This window comes from Camelus bactrianus, chromosome 25 (genome assembly GCF_048773025.1).
Source record: "Camelus bactrianus isolate YW-2024 breed Bactrian camel chromosome 25, ASM4877302v1, whole genome shotgun sequence".
Taxonomy (NCBI): Eukaryota; Metazoa; Chordata; class Mammalia; order Artiodactyla; family Camelidae; genus Camelus; species Camelus bactrianus.
Window position 1 is genome coordinate 33443998 of NC_133563.1, and position 13485 is coordinate 33457482.

The 13485-nt window shown below is 46.4% G+C and overlaps 1 protein-coding gene across 3 annotated transcripts in view; it reads left to right on the top strand.

Annotated features, from left to right (window-relative positions):
• The window catches only part of KHDRBS3 (KH RNA binding domain containing, signal transduction associated 3), a 139717-nt gene extending 127557 nt beyond the window's left edge, over positions 1–12160 (top strand). For all 3 annotated transcript variants that reach the window (XM_074353124.1, XM_074353125.1, XM_074353123.1), the window contains exons 8-9: positions 9659–9717; positions 11539–12160. In XM_074353124.1, the coding sequence (XP_074209225.1) occupies positions 9659–9717; positions 11539–11630 (151 nt within the window). In that variant the 3' untranslated portion in view covers positions 11631–12160. The remainder of the gene's footprint in view (positions 1–9658; positions 9718–11538) is intronic.
• The last annotated feature ends 1325 nt before the right edge of the window (positions 12161–13485 follow it).

Below are 13485 nucleotides of genomic sequence, written 5' to 3' on the forward strand. Positions count from 1 at the left end.
CCTGGCACAATCCATGGCTCCTGGCAGGCATTTGGTAAGTGGTATCTGTCATTAGTGTTGTGTTAAATCCTGTTTGCGTGTTCATCTTCCAGTACTGAGCGCCAGATCCTAGTGGCGCTAGGATTAGATTTGCCCAGAATCCCTGGGGCACCTGCTCCCCCACCACGCTCTGCGATCTGTCTTCTTGAGTTGACTCACACAGAAGGTGGAGCTCTCAAGCTCTGTGGAGAACAGAATGAGAGAAAAAGGATTCTGAGTGTCTCATGAGACATTAAGGTTAAACATAGAACTTTCTGGCAGGCCTGTTCAAGTGTGTTACTGTGACAAGTTATTCAGACTTTATTTTTGGAAGTCTTTGAAAATGGAGAGAGAATCATTTCTCTCAGATGATTAAGACAATTTAGCCTGAAGGCCAGAGGATGGGCCACATGACTTCTCAAGGCCGTTTTTCTTCCCTTTGATCAGTAAAGTGGCAGCAAGTTCCTGCACTTTACAGCGAGGTCACATTTAGACATATTTCACAGGAGGGAGGAGGAGGATCTGCCGCAAACAGCATACTGTGCGTCTCTGATTCTCTGCAGACCTGCATTAGCATTTTAAATCTTTTTATCTGACGAGAGTAATTGTTACATCTGAAATGAGGCTTTGCAAACTTAATTACCACAATAGGGTTAAGAATCACCACCGCCATTTATTCCTTCTGTGGGAGGCAGGCCGGTGAGCGAGGTTCTGTGCACATGGACTCACTTAATCGTGACTCAGTCATTGTCACCATGTCACAGAGGCCCCAGCTGCCATCCTCACTCACTGAACAGCAGCGACAGGCCATTCATTCATGCATTCCTGCCAGTGGTTTTACTGAGCACCTTTTATGGTCTAGACACTTGTAGAAGCTGGAACCCAAAGGATTAAGCTGCCTGCCCAAGATCACATGTCTTCCAAATAGAAGAGAAGGATCCTGAACCGAGCAGACCTTTAGTCCAGAACCCGAGCTCTCTCCATTTGCACGTGTTCCCTAAGTGAGCGCATCCTGCCTCTTGCTTTTAAGTACCTTTTATATGATGACCTCTGGATTCCGCTTCCCACCTGCCTCCTGAATGACTCCTCCGGGATGTCCTAGAGGTCTAGGACCTGACGTGTCCTAGGCCAGCCTCCTGACGGCTCCCTGCCAGGCGCTCTTTCTCTGTCTGCCTCACTCTTCCCCATCTCAGGAAATGACAACACCATTTCTCCGCGGAGCTTGGAAGCGGCCAGTAACTTCCCATCGCACTCAGGGTAAAGAACAAGAAAACGAAGCCTCTCAGTGGCCCGTGTGCCCCACCCCTGCCTTCCTCTGGCCCCCTCTGCTCCAACTGCCCTGCTCTCTGGCCCCCAGACGCACCAGGAGTGTGCGACCTTAGGACTCTTGGACCTGATGGTCCCCCTGCCCAGGGTCCCGTCCCTCGGCTGGGGTCAGCTCAGCTCACCGACGCCCTGTTAGAGAGGGTTGTGGGGTGCGGCTTTATTCCATTCTCCAGGCTCTTTTCTGCACTTACTCTCAGCAGCCCTTCCTGCCACGTGTTCACATATAACTAGTTTCTTGTCATCTCTCCCATCATAATACAAGCTTTTGAAGGTAGCAGATTTGTTTTGTTTCTTAAAGATTTTTAAATAAATTGAACCCATGAGTGAATGAATGAAGGAAAGCATGGAATGCTTGCCTCTAGTATTTGGATCAGTGGAGGCTGCAACAGTTGTAGGTGGCAGAGCCCAGACTCACCGGAGTCTCCTGCCCTTCCCGCGCTGGGCTGGGCAGGGCAGGGCAGGCCTTCGCCCCCGGGCCCTTGCCCACCCATGGCGGTGGGCCTCAGTTTGCAGATGAAGGGAGGAGTCAAATGGACAGCCGTTTCTTCTAGAGCAACGGCAAGACCTTTAATAAGGTAGGTGAATGTATTTTTCTTATAGAATTTAGAAATAGAAACTATTATGTTTGGAAAATTCAGATTTTAATAGCCTCAATTTTATGAAATAAGATAACTGTTAGCTATTTAAATATAACTCATTTCATCGATTATTTTAATTACAATTTCTTAGTAAAGAAGAAAAAGCTGTTTTCTCACCTATCGTTTTAAAATCCTGTTTTGTACCTAGGAAAAAAAAGTGGGAGACAAGTTTTCAGTTACAATTTTAAAAATATTTTTATGGTGTATGTTCTTGATATTGACCCATTTCTTAAATAGGATTCCATTGTAAACTGAAACTTTTAACTCTTAATTATGGGAGCAGGCATAATTCCCCAAAGTGTTTTAAGTCTCATTTTCTACTTATTCCTTTTACCAAATCTTATTTCTGAGCTTAAGGAACATGGGGAAATTACTTTTTAAATTCGCCTTTGTTTTCTCTCCCCTGCCAGCCGTGTGATGGATGTTCTCCTGAGCGATGGGACGTTTCACAGTCAGGTTAACAATATCAACTCTGAAAGTTCTGTAACTCTGAAAAATCAGACCTGCAACTTTTGTGATCTGATAGAGTTAGTGAGCCTTTCTCCAGAGAGGGATTCTCTGATTAAACTATAAATTTTATCTGGCCCTTTAAATTGAGACCTTTACTGTTCCAAGTATTGGCAAATGTATGTAATATTTAATTCCTAAAGAAATTTATTATTTATAAATTAAGTGTATGTTTCTGTTTTCTTAGAGCTGATAATAGCACGTGCCAGTTAGGGATCGGAGCTGTTCTCCTGTTAGCTGTTCCTTGGGGGATCTGCATGTTGGCCTTGCTTAAAAGCAGTTTAACTTTTCTCCTGACTTTTTGCTGATCTGTCCTGGAAGACAGGGGTTTTAATCCTGGTATTGTGTGGGATCTGAGGCTTAGGAGTTGTGACACTGGGCTCTGTCCACTGGCCAGCTCTGTGGGTGAGCACTTCCCCCGTCACCGCCACACAGACACGGGGACAGCTCTGCAGACAGAGGAAGTGTCCTTCAGGCAGGTGTGCAAGACTGACTCTGCCCGTCTCAGACCTGGTGCCGTCAGGCGTCCTCAGCCCATGGTTTAACTCTTCATCTCAAGACCCCTTTATGCTTTACACCCTCAAAAGTTGGTAAGGGCCACAAGATTCTTTAGCATATAGTGTTAATACTCACCATGTTCGAAACTAAACATTCAAAAATACTTAACAATCATGAAATATGTAATAAGCAACCCTTGCATGTTATCATAAATAATCTGTTTTTAAGAAAAATCACTATTTTCCAAAACACAGTAACTCATAAGAACTGGGGCACTGTTTTATATTTTTGCATCTCTCTTTGATATCTGGCTTCATGGAAGCCAGCTGGATTCTGCTGTCTGCTTCTGCACTCAGTCTGACATGATGCGTTGCTTTGCTTGCAGTAGTGGGAATGACGGGTACGTGGAAGAGGGAAAAGGTGTTTTGGTAGCCTTTCACATAGCTGGGGATATTCTTTTTTGATACTACACCAAAACTTGGCAGGTGATAGTTTCTTAAAGGTTTGTTGCACTGTGGATTCTGACACCATGTGAATAAACTTTTCCTGCTCTGTTGCATTAAATCCCTCAGTGTGTCTTACACTTGATGGATTCTGTAACATTATGCATGGGGCACTGGAAACATGCTGGTTCACCAAGGTTTGCATATTTTCACAATGCTGATATTCCATTATGTAATATGAAAATATCATATTTGTTACTGCTATCACGTCTCCGCAGAGGAGTCTTTAAGTACTGGCTTGCTATCAGTTTATAGAGATAAATACTAGTTTTCCAAAATTCTAGTTTATATTTGGAAGCTGTGTCTTGTCTTTGGTAACAAATACTGTCAGTTGTCTTTCTTGAAGTGAAAGGCTCACTTCATTCATTTCTGAGAAAGCATCTGCCAGATATCAAGTCTGAGTTACTATAGTTTGTCTGCCGTTTACTCTTTCAAAAATATCTTTTCTGACAAAGCAGCTAGTTGGGCTCACAGCACGGGGCCGCCCAGGTGCCCTTCCCTGAGATCGCCAGTGCACGTCAGCGCGCAGCACAGCTGCCCAAATACACTCCTCATTTCATCACGCAGAACGATTAAAAGGTGTGTGCTTAATAGTTGAGGTTTATTAGTATTTTTACTGCTTCATCAAGGATATTTTTAAATGAAACTACCTCTTTAAAAAAAAATCTAGTACAGTTTGGCTCCACTGCCTTGATTCTTGCTAAGTTTCTTACACTTTTGCCCACCACCTTTGGTGCAAATGTCAGCAATGTGAACAAGGCGAATGACATCATATTATTGTGAAAATAGCCTGACTAGGCAGACCCCCTGTAGGGTCTCGGGGACTCCTGGAAGTCCTCAGGCCGCACTTGGAAAGCTGCTGCTCCAAGCCATTTTGGAGATGCGATTCATCTTACTGCTCCGGGGGAGAGATGGGCTAGAGATGGGTCCAGCAGCAGGAGAAGCAAGTTGTCTAAAACATTTTAAACCTTGTGCAGCCTCCCCATCAAATGAATGACGGTTCACACTGTAAGCTCCTCGAGGGCGGAAATACCATAATGGTGTGTTTGTCACCCCTGGAGACACTCTGTGAATGCCAGGTGCACCCACGAGGAGAGCCTGGTCCTTACCGCACACATCAAAACTGTCCTGCCTGTCTACCTTCGGAATTCAGTTCATCTGAACACGGAAGGCAGGAATGAAGTGGAGTTAGCACCACCTCTTCCCATTTGAGATGACAGTAGTCACTCGGCAGAACAGCTCCCAGCAGGAGCCCAAGTGCACGAGGATCAAGGAAAGGCCAAAGGCAGCAAAGCCACAGGCCCAGGTCTGGACCGTGGCTGCCGCTTTTCTTCCATCCAGCTCGGACAGCCTGGTTCTGAAACTCATGGTTCAGTATCTTCCTGGGGAAATATTACTCAGTGTTACGAAAGAACTAGTAGGTAAGCAAGGCTCTTGTTGAAAGCCAGTTGGAATTGTTTAGCCAATTAACTAAAACATTTGAAATTCCTTCAGCATATCTATGATAATGGGAAAACAAGAGTAGTCCCAAAGTTTTACTTTAAATTCAGCTGCTGATGTATTCCACTTTGTCTGTGAAAGTTCTCCCTGGCTGTGTGAGGACCGAAGCCTCCTGGGTAGAATGGCAGCACCGGGCTGGGGCGGCCGGCCGGCCGCAGCGCCCACCTGGGTCACCCTTCCTTAGTCCCAGTGGTGCACGGGCTGTGGGGGGGTTAAGAAGAGAGGGGGAGCTGCCAGGAAAGAGTTGTCCTCGGGGGAGAGGCCTTTTTCCGTCAAGGCAGAAGGCAGGAGGAGGTCCGCAGAGGAGCTGAGAGCGCGCAGGGCGCTTCGCTGGTGGCGGCCGCGAGTTCCCGCGGCTGGAGGGGAGGCCGGCACAACTCCCCAGGCAGTGGAGACAGGGTGACTCCTCCCTGCAGGTTCCCTGGGCTGACACAGACTCCTCACAGGCAAAGGAGCTGGTGAGATTCGTTCCAGTGACTTTGAAAGTAGAAATTCGTGAACAGGTTTGAAGAGGTTGAAGGGATACGGGACAGATCAACGTCAGGAGTTGCTTCTCAGTCCCGTTCGGCAGGACAGGGTGCTGCTGGCCTGGTGGACAGTGCGGGCCTGGTGACAGTGCACGCGGTCCCAGCCCTGCAGTTTGCCCCTTGACCCCAGTGCTTTCTCCCAGGGCTGGGCCTGTTTCCTGGCTCTGGAGGATGGATCGAGAACCTCCGGGAAAGCCGGGAAGTCTGCTGCCACTTGGACTTCCTCCACCCCTGACGTGGTGGGACGTGGAGCACAGGTAGAGGACCCAGGGAGACATGGCCTTGGTGCCAGTGAGAGGCGCTCACTCTCGATCTGTGGAGGGAGGGGCTTCCCGGCACCCCTGTTGATGGGGTTGAGGCGTAGTCAGCCTAATGTGTTTTCTTGCACATATTAATATTATAAGTTGTGTCCATAAATGAAGAAACTTTTTAGAGTTTTTTCCCCCTTGGCCGTATGTTGGGTTTTTAGTTTATCCTTGGGAAACAGGATACATCTTTGGTTAATAGACATTTGAGGTGCACGAAATGAAATGCTGCAGAAGCAATTCAGGTGGAACTGGCAGGTATGAGAATGGGGCTCAGCTGCTCCCAGCTGCTTGGCTGATGACAGTCTTGAAATAAGTAATCAGAAAATGGGTGAAATGATAGCAAATGTCAGTTTAAAGTTTTCACTTGTCAAAACTAAGATTGACTTATCACCAAACCATTGCCGGACCAAATTATGCTGCCTTTTATCCTCCCGCTCATTGGAAAACACTCTTCACCACCAATTTTTTTATGCTGAACTGCATTAGAGCACTTCACAGACAGAGTTCCAGTCTATACTCACGTTCATTACTGCTCACTTCATTTAGTAAAAGGGACTTAGTTTGGTCTGACAGCGGTTGTTTGACTCTTCTGTTTCTTGGTCTCAGTACCTGTCACAATCCCCAGTTAAACAGTAAAGGGAATGCTTTTCAGTTTTATGTAGAAGTTACTCTCATTTTTTTCTGTGCAAGAAAGATAACATTTTAAAGAACATCACAGTTTTATTTGTCTAAGGAGCCATTATGATGTAACTTCTGACCTTTGGAAAGAAGACTGAGATTCATTTAATTTAATGCTGAGTTTCTAAGAAGCATTAGCCAGTTTATTTTCAATAAAATGAGAAGTTATGTTGACCACTTGTGGCCCCATGCTGTACATGAGCCACGGACAGTGTTGGGGCTGCCCGGGTCTGAGCAGTGGATTCCGAGACGGGGGATGTGGGGGCGGACGGACGCATGGACTAGGACTGAGCGGGCAGGCAGCTGCCCCTAGGTTGCCCGACACTTGGGGGCCCAGGTTGAGGCTCAGATGTCTAGACCCATATTTGTCACTGACATTTGATCAAAAGTTTTGTTTCTAAATTTCTATTCACAGGACAAGAAGAATATTCTACTTTAGTAACAGTTCTCATATTTAAAGCTATTAAACCTTAAGAGAGAAGGATGCCATAATTTTTTGTTGTTCCTTTTTTGGCTGGATTTTTTTCTTCTTGAATATGAAAATGTCTCTGTTCCTTTTTCAACTAGTCCCTTTTCTTCTCACTATAAATGTATATAATATAACGCCTGGACAGAAAATTAGGACTACAGAAGGAGAGGAGGAATTTGAGGCAAGAGGGAGAACTAAGCCAGTTACAGATTTCGCGACAATCCTATGGCCCGTAGTCTTTTTCCGAGGATGAAGAGGGATCACGTGAGCCCCGGGGGAGCGGTAGGACCTTCTAGAAGAGCGACGGGGCAGGTGGGAGTAAAGCGGGATCCTGTTTATGCAGCCGGCGCGGCGAGCCAGTCACCTCTGGTGTCGAGGTTCGGCACAAGGCGCTGGCCCGGCCCCCATCAGCTGAGCGGCCCTGGGAGGGGGCTCGGCCGCCGCGTCTGTAAAAGCGCGGAGATTTCGTGTAGACGCGTGAGCTATTGCCCACAGAGAAGCTGTTGGGACGGCAGGGGGCCAGCTCCTGACAGTCTGTTCCTCTCACGCTCCCTTCCTTTCCACTCGGTTCTCTAGGAATGCCGATGCTCCGCTGTTTTAAAAACTCCATAGCCACACGTGCCTCCCTGGGAAGGTTGCAGCTCGCCACCTGGTGTAATAGGTCGGCCGTGGGAGGGGCTGTTCTGTTCCTGGACAGCGTTGGAAGGAGCACGTTCCGGAAGCCAGAAAGCTCATGGCAGAGCCAGTGTGGTTCACTGTGTTTAATTAACTTGTGAGGACGTGCTTAAAGCTAGGATAACAAGATCTGGCTTCTGTTTTGCACGTGGAGAAAGCCTTTTATACTGAGGAATATTCTGGCCCAGGCCTTTGATCGGTGCTTATCCAGTCCACTTAGTACAGCCCTGTACAGATGCTCAGTGTCCAGCCCGTTTCCTGCACCTGTGCCGGGCACACAGGGCCCCGTCCCAGCCCCCTCCCTCCTGCAGCCCCACCGTGGGTCTCTCAGGGCCTCACAGACTCTCCTTCCTCCAGGAGGAGGGCGGGGCCCCTGCTTCCTGCCCCCAGGCACTCAGTTCAGGGGGTGAGGTCTGCTGGGGGCCCAGAGAGGGTGAGAAACAGCAGAACTGCAGCGATGGGGCCTCGCCCAGCCCCAGGAGGCTGGGAAGCCCCTCTGAGGAAGTGGTGTTTAGACTGAAGAGTGAGCAGGAGGGAACCTGGAGGAGCACTTCTGGCAGAAGGAGCAGCAGATGTGAGGACCCGACCCCGCAGGCTTGGGGCCAGGGGCACGTAGGTCCCCTGTGGCTCACTCTCCGGGGAGTTGCCATCCTGTGCTGTTGTCACTGGAGCTGACGAGCAGCCTCTGGTGACATTTACCTGAGGAACGGGATGTGGGAGGAGCACCAGGTGTGGGTGTGTGTAGCCGAGGGTGGCACCTGTACTGGTCCTGTGAGATCGGAGGCTGCGTCCTGTCCCAGCTGTCCTGATCCGCGGTGTCCTCATCTGTCACGTGGGTGTGGCAGGTCTGCTCACGTCAGGGCCATGGCGACACCTGCATGTGGGGTCTCAGAGCCGCACACAGCGATGCTCACAGCGGGGGTGTTGTTACTCACACCGTGACTCCTGAGGTGTCGCACGGCCGAGCTCCGTCACCTTCCATTCTGATTAGAACTTCTTACTTGATTACATGATGTTGCAGTAAGGAGGAGGTTTATTCCCAGGACAATCTAAGTTAACAAATTCAGGTTGACTGTTTCTCTACAAAGTTAAGTAGAGGGAAAGGGGACAGTCTGGGGGAGTGAGTGAAGCTCTTCCTCAGATACTCACAATAGCACCTAAGTTAACTCCATCTGCTGTGGTTGAGTGATCCAGGTTTTCCACAAGTTTATTCGTGTAAAAGATTATGTCTAATTCATATATGTTGCATCTACAAGATGGCCCTGGTAACAGACCTCCCCGCCTCCCGCTAGCTCAGGAATGCCGTGCTGTGGAGTATAGATGTGCCCGGCCTCCGTCCTCATAGCCCCGGTGCTGGCGCGGTGACTGGGTCCTCCGTGCTGGTCCAGCCATCTCCTGATGGAAGCATGATGGTGCCGGGGAAGTAAACCTTTCATCTCAGTCCTGCTTGTTACTTTCTTGCAAAGTGAAGTCCCCAAGGGTCACACCGCGTGCAGCTGTCTGGGAGGGAAGGTTAAAGAGACGCCGTCCTTGCCGTCTGGGAACTTTGCCTCTGTTGGAAAGAAGCCAGGGTTGTCCCCCTCCTCCACCCACGCCCGTGGGACCTCGCAGAGCCCGCCTGAGCTCCTGGCACACACACTGATTGTCCACTGCAGACACGTCTCCCCTCTCACACCGCGTGTTCTTCCAGGACAGAGACCGTCTCAGCATCCCCTGAGCACTAGAGGCTGGTGCTCTGTGCTGCCTGGCCAGTTGCTGGGGTTCAGATGTCAGACGTTTATTGTGAATTACAGTCAGGGACCACAAGCAGGGCCTGTGGTAATCCTACAGGCTGAGGCTTCTGTGTCAGAGCTCGGCATTTTCCCTGGGGAGTCCTTTCAGTTCTTAGCCTTGCCCTTTATTAGTTCTAAGTTTTAGAATACTTCATCGGCTGTGATTTAAACTTAAGCCAAGCTGGTTTGTCCTAACTGTTTTCATCTTTCTCTGCTTGTTTTGTTCTTGTTCAATACAGTGGTGCTGATTACTATGATTATGGGCACGGACTCAGTGAAGAGGCTTACGATTCCTACGGTGAGTGTGTGGCCAGAGTGGAGCCGCAAACAGAAAGGTCACAGAAGCTCTGGGAGGATCTTAGCCGTGGGGATCTTAGACGCGCTGCCTGGGACGGCAGCTCCCTCTCGCCTCGTCTCTGCGGATCTAGCTAGTTGCAGAAGCCCCGTAAGAGTAAATTGGATACTTAAAGAGGACTCAAGACATGCAGAAAATTGCAGGAATTCAGATTCTGAGTTGAGATTTTCCTTTTGGGTTGATTGCCACGTGCTGATTTCTCACTTGTAGAACAGTTTGCTGAACTGCAGGCAGTCGACAGAGTGGGTCCCTTTGGAGTGTCTTTGCTTCTTGACAGTAAAGAGAAATGAAACTGTTGAGGCTACAGGCCTGCGATGATTCCGCTGCCCCCCCGTCTTTATATTTTAATTTATTCCCGACCTCAGATCCTCTAAAACCATTACGGTGGGAGTCGTTCCATCGAGGTTCCAGGAGCACTGAACCAGGGAGGAGACATCCGGCTCCCCCAGGGAGAGCGCTCTCCCCCCTTAATCCAGTGGGGTGGTCCAGGTGCCGGAATCCATGTCCAGAGTCTCAGTGTGCAGGAGGACAACAGGTTTAATTAAAAGAATTGTCAGCAGCAACTTAATGATAGGAAGACGCTCCTTTGCCTCGGGGCAGAGGCATCAAGAGGACAGAAAACTTCAGTCAGTGGCAAAGCTCTAATGAATTGCTAGTACCCAGTGCAAGTGAATCAGGATCCTAGCTAATGGGTGTTGTGACATTTCTCTGAACAAAACTGAAAAACCATTTTCCAGTGTTCCTTTTGAAGTGCATTTTGTTGTATCACCTGCCCCAAGCCTTGATGGCCGCACCTTAGATTTTTTTGTTGTTGTTATTTGTAACAAACGCTGAAGAGAAATGCCTTGGTTTGCTGAGTGCTGTCTACTTAAATTGATGCAAGTTAGCTTGAGGGAATGACGTTGATTGCATGTTTGTATCAAAGAAGAGGTCATTTTAAGCATTTTTCTTTCACAGCTTTTTAAAATCGGTCTCTGTGGACACGTGGCTTTCCTGTTGCTGTGTGTTGCAGCAGAGGTGTTAACTGTTTGTTGTCAAAGGCCTGTAGCTGCCTCACTGACAGTCTGAGGTTGAACGGGTGTTTAATTTGGGGAGATAGGGATGAATAGATGTCCTTTCTTACAGAATACCAGTATAGATTCCGTATCAGGATGAGTGCAATTTGATACTATGTCATTAAGCTTATTTCCTATTTAGGAAGCACTTTTGAGGCATAGATCTCCACCCAGCACCACTCAGAGTCACTCTTTCTATGGAAAGACCTCTGAAGAGCGATGCAGGAGTCCCCTTCCCAGTCTGCCCATTCCCATCTTGTTTTCCAGTTTTTTCTCCTTTTGCCTTCACAGATTTTTACCTGTGTCTTTGTTTTTGCTATTAGAAGAAATCCAGGTGACCCTTTCCCCATTCTCTTTCCCAGCCGTAAATGTCTTCACATGTTTAGCAGAAAGCAGTTCAATTTGCCACTTGAGTTTGTGAGCTTTTGTTAAATGGGTGGCCAGAAGGAAGTTCTTGCAAAGTTGGCTGCCATTTAAGATACAAAAATTACTTGCCTTCCCGTGCCGATAGGTTTTACTGGTGAGATGGCCACTTTCTGTTGTGTTTGAAATTCTTTATAAGTGAATTCCTTTGGGTTTTTCAGTACATGAAGGATATATATCTTCAGCGTGAAATCTCTCATTGGTTCAGGGCTGAGTTAGATTCTGAAGAAGAAGCCAGCGGGATCCACGGCAGTGATCTAACTGTGATTCGTCTTGCTGACTTTAGGGCAAGAGGAGTGGACTAACTCAAGACACAAGGCACCTTCGGCGCGGACAGCGAAGGGCGTCTACCGAGACCAGCCATACGGCAGATACTGATTGTACTGTCTGATGTTGTGAAATAGCCAATCTCCACCAGTCCTGTGTACTGTTCAAAGTAATTTTTTTCTATGAACAATCCCTTTTTAAATAAATCAAAATGCTTAAAATCTGAATGGATGGAACTTAAAACTACTTTGTTGAGACATCAACCTGGGCAGAAAAAGAAAAAAAAAAAAGACATGTAAAATTTTGTTATTTCCAGTCTGTATGAAAAAATAGGTCATCAAAAGGGAAAAAATAACTTTGATTAACTAGTGTTAAACAAAAAAAATAGGTTTACTAAATATGTTAATCCATCCTTTTAACATAAGCCTCACCTTTCATTTTAAAGGTTTCCATAGAAATTTAGTTATTTTATCTTTGAGCCATATGCTAGTTTTTTTTTTCTCTTGCCAACATGCGTAAAAAGGGAAGCCAGTTATAAGTGCAAATAATGTGGTATTCTTTTGTAACTCAAGTCTTGAAATGTTCTGTAGTGTTAAGCAAAGTCTCCTCTTGCTTGATACTAAATAAACTTTTGAAAGAAATTTTGTGTGTGTGAGCTAACAATTTCATGTTTTTCTTATTTAAAAAGGCCTTCATAAATAGCCGTAAACAGGGAAAGAATTCATTTAACAACGCTTGTCAAAAAAGGGTCACACTAAACATTGTACAACTTCTTTAAAACATGGTATAAAATTAAATGTACCATTATATACTCACCGTAGATTTAAATGCTGTTTAAAGAGTCCAAATGGTATCAAGCTGCTTGAGTGGCACGTTAAAACTACGCACAACCAAATCTTGTTTAAAAACTGGTTTTAAAATAACTACTGATTTTCTGAAAAAGATGTGATCAGTTTTCATCTTGTTGAGCGTTTTTTCACTAGTGCAACTTTGGATTTTTTATGAGACTTTTGGTACCTTAATGAACACCTCGCTCCCTGCTGGAAGCACTAAGCACAAAGCTTTTAAAGACATTCTGACTTATTGAGGTCGCACTCGCCAAGGCTGAGGATGTGTAACCCTTAAACGGTCTTCATTTTCAAAGGTAAATAAATCAAATAAGATTTTAATCTCACTTAATTTATCTTAATATAACTAATAAAACCAGGGAGGTTTACAACTTAGCAAGTTTCATTAGCCATTTTAGAAAGGCTTTAAGATCACCTAAATTCTCATTTTAAAAAGTTTAATTTGTTTTAGTAATCTAAAAAGCCTTAGTTTAGTCAGTTTAATTGGGGCCAATTATTCCCTATTAAACAAATGTAAAACCTCATAACTAGTTGTTTGTAATACATTATTTGATTAGTAATTGAGGGCACTTCTTAAAACTGACAAATATTTAATAAAGTTTTTCTTTAATCGTTTGGCTTAAGTTTTTTTTTAATTGTAGATTATGTAAAATGTTTAATTTTTATTTCTTGAGGGATTTCCTTCTCTTTGAGTAAAAAGGTCTCTTCTTTTGTTAGGAAAGGCCACCCGTCTTGGAAAGTCAAAGGAACCGGTTATGCCCGTCAAGCGAACAGAGGTAAGTCAGCCCCTTTTGTCCCAGTTGCTTTGATGTGCTCCGGAGGTGACTCTGATTCCCTGCTTGTCCCAGGCCGCGTGGAGAACTTCCCATGCTGTTCCCGGTAGCAGCGCTGGCAGTTATGGCCCATTAACCTCCTGAACGTAAACGAGTCAGACGCGTCAGCTCTGTTTCAGCTGCGGAGCTGGGAGGCTCAGGGCCTCACAGGTTGCAAGTACTCCTTTCCTTTCGCCAGGAAAACTGTAAACGGCCTGGTCGTCAACATGAAAACATTTTCTAACGTAGCAAGTGAAAAAGCACTTTCCCAAACCTAATGAGACTCTGATCCCGACTTCATGTTTA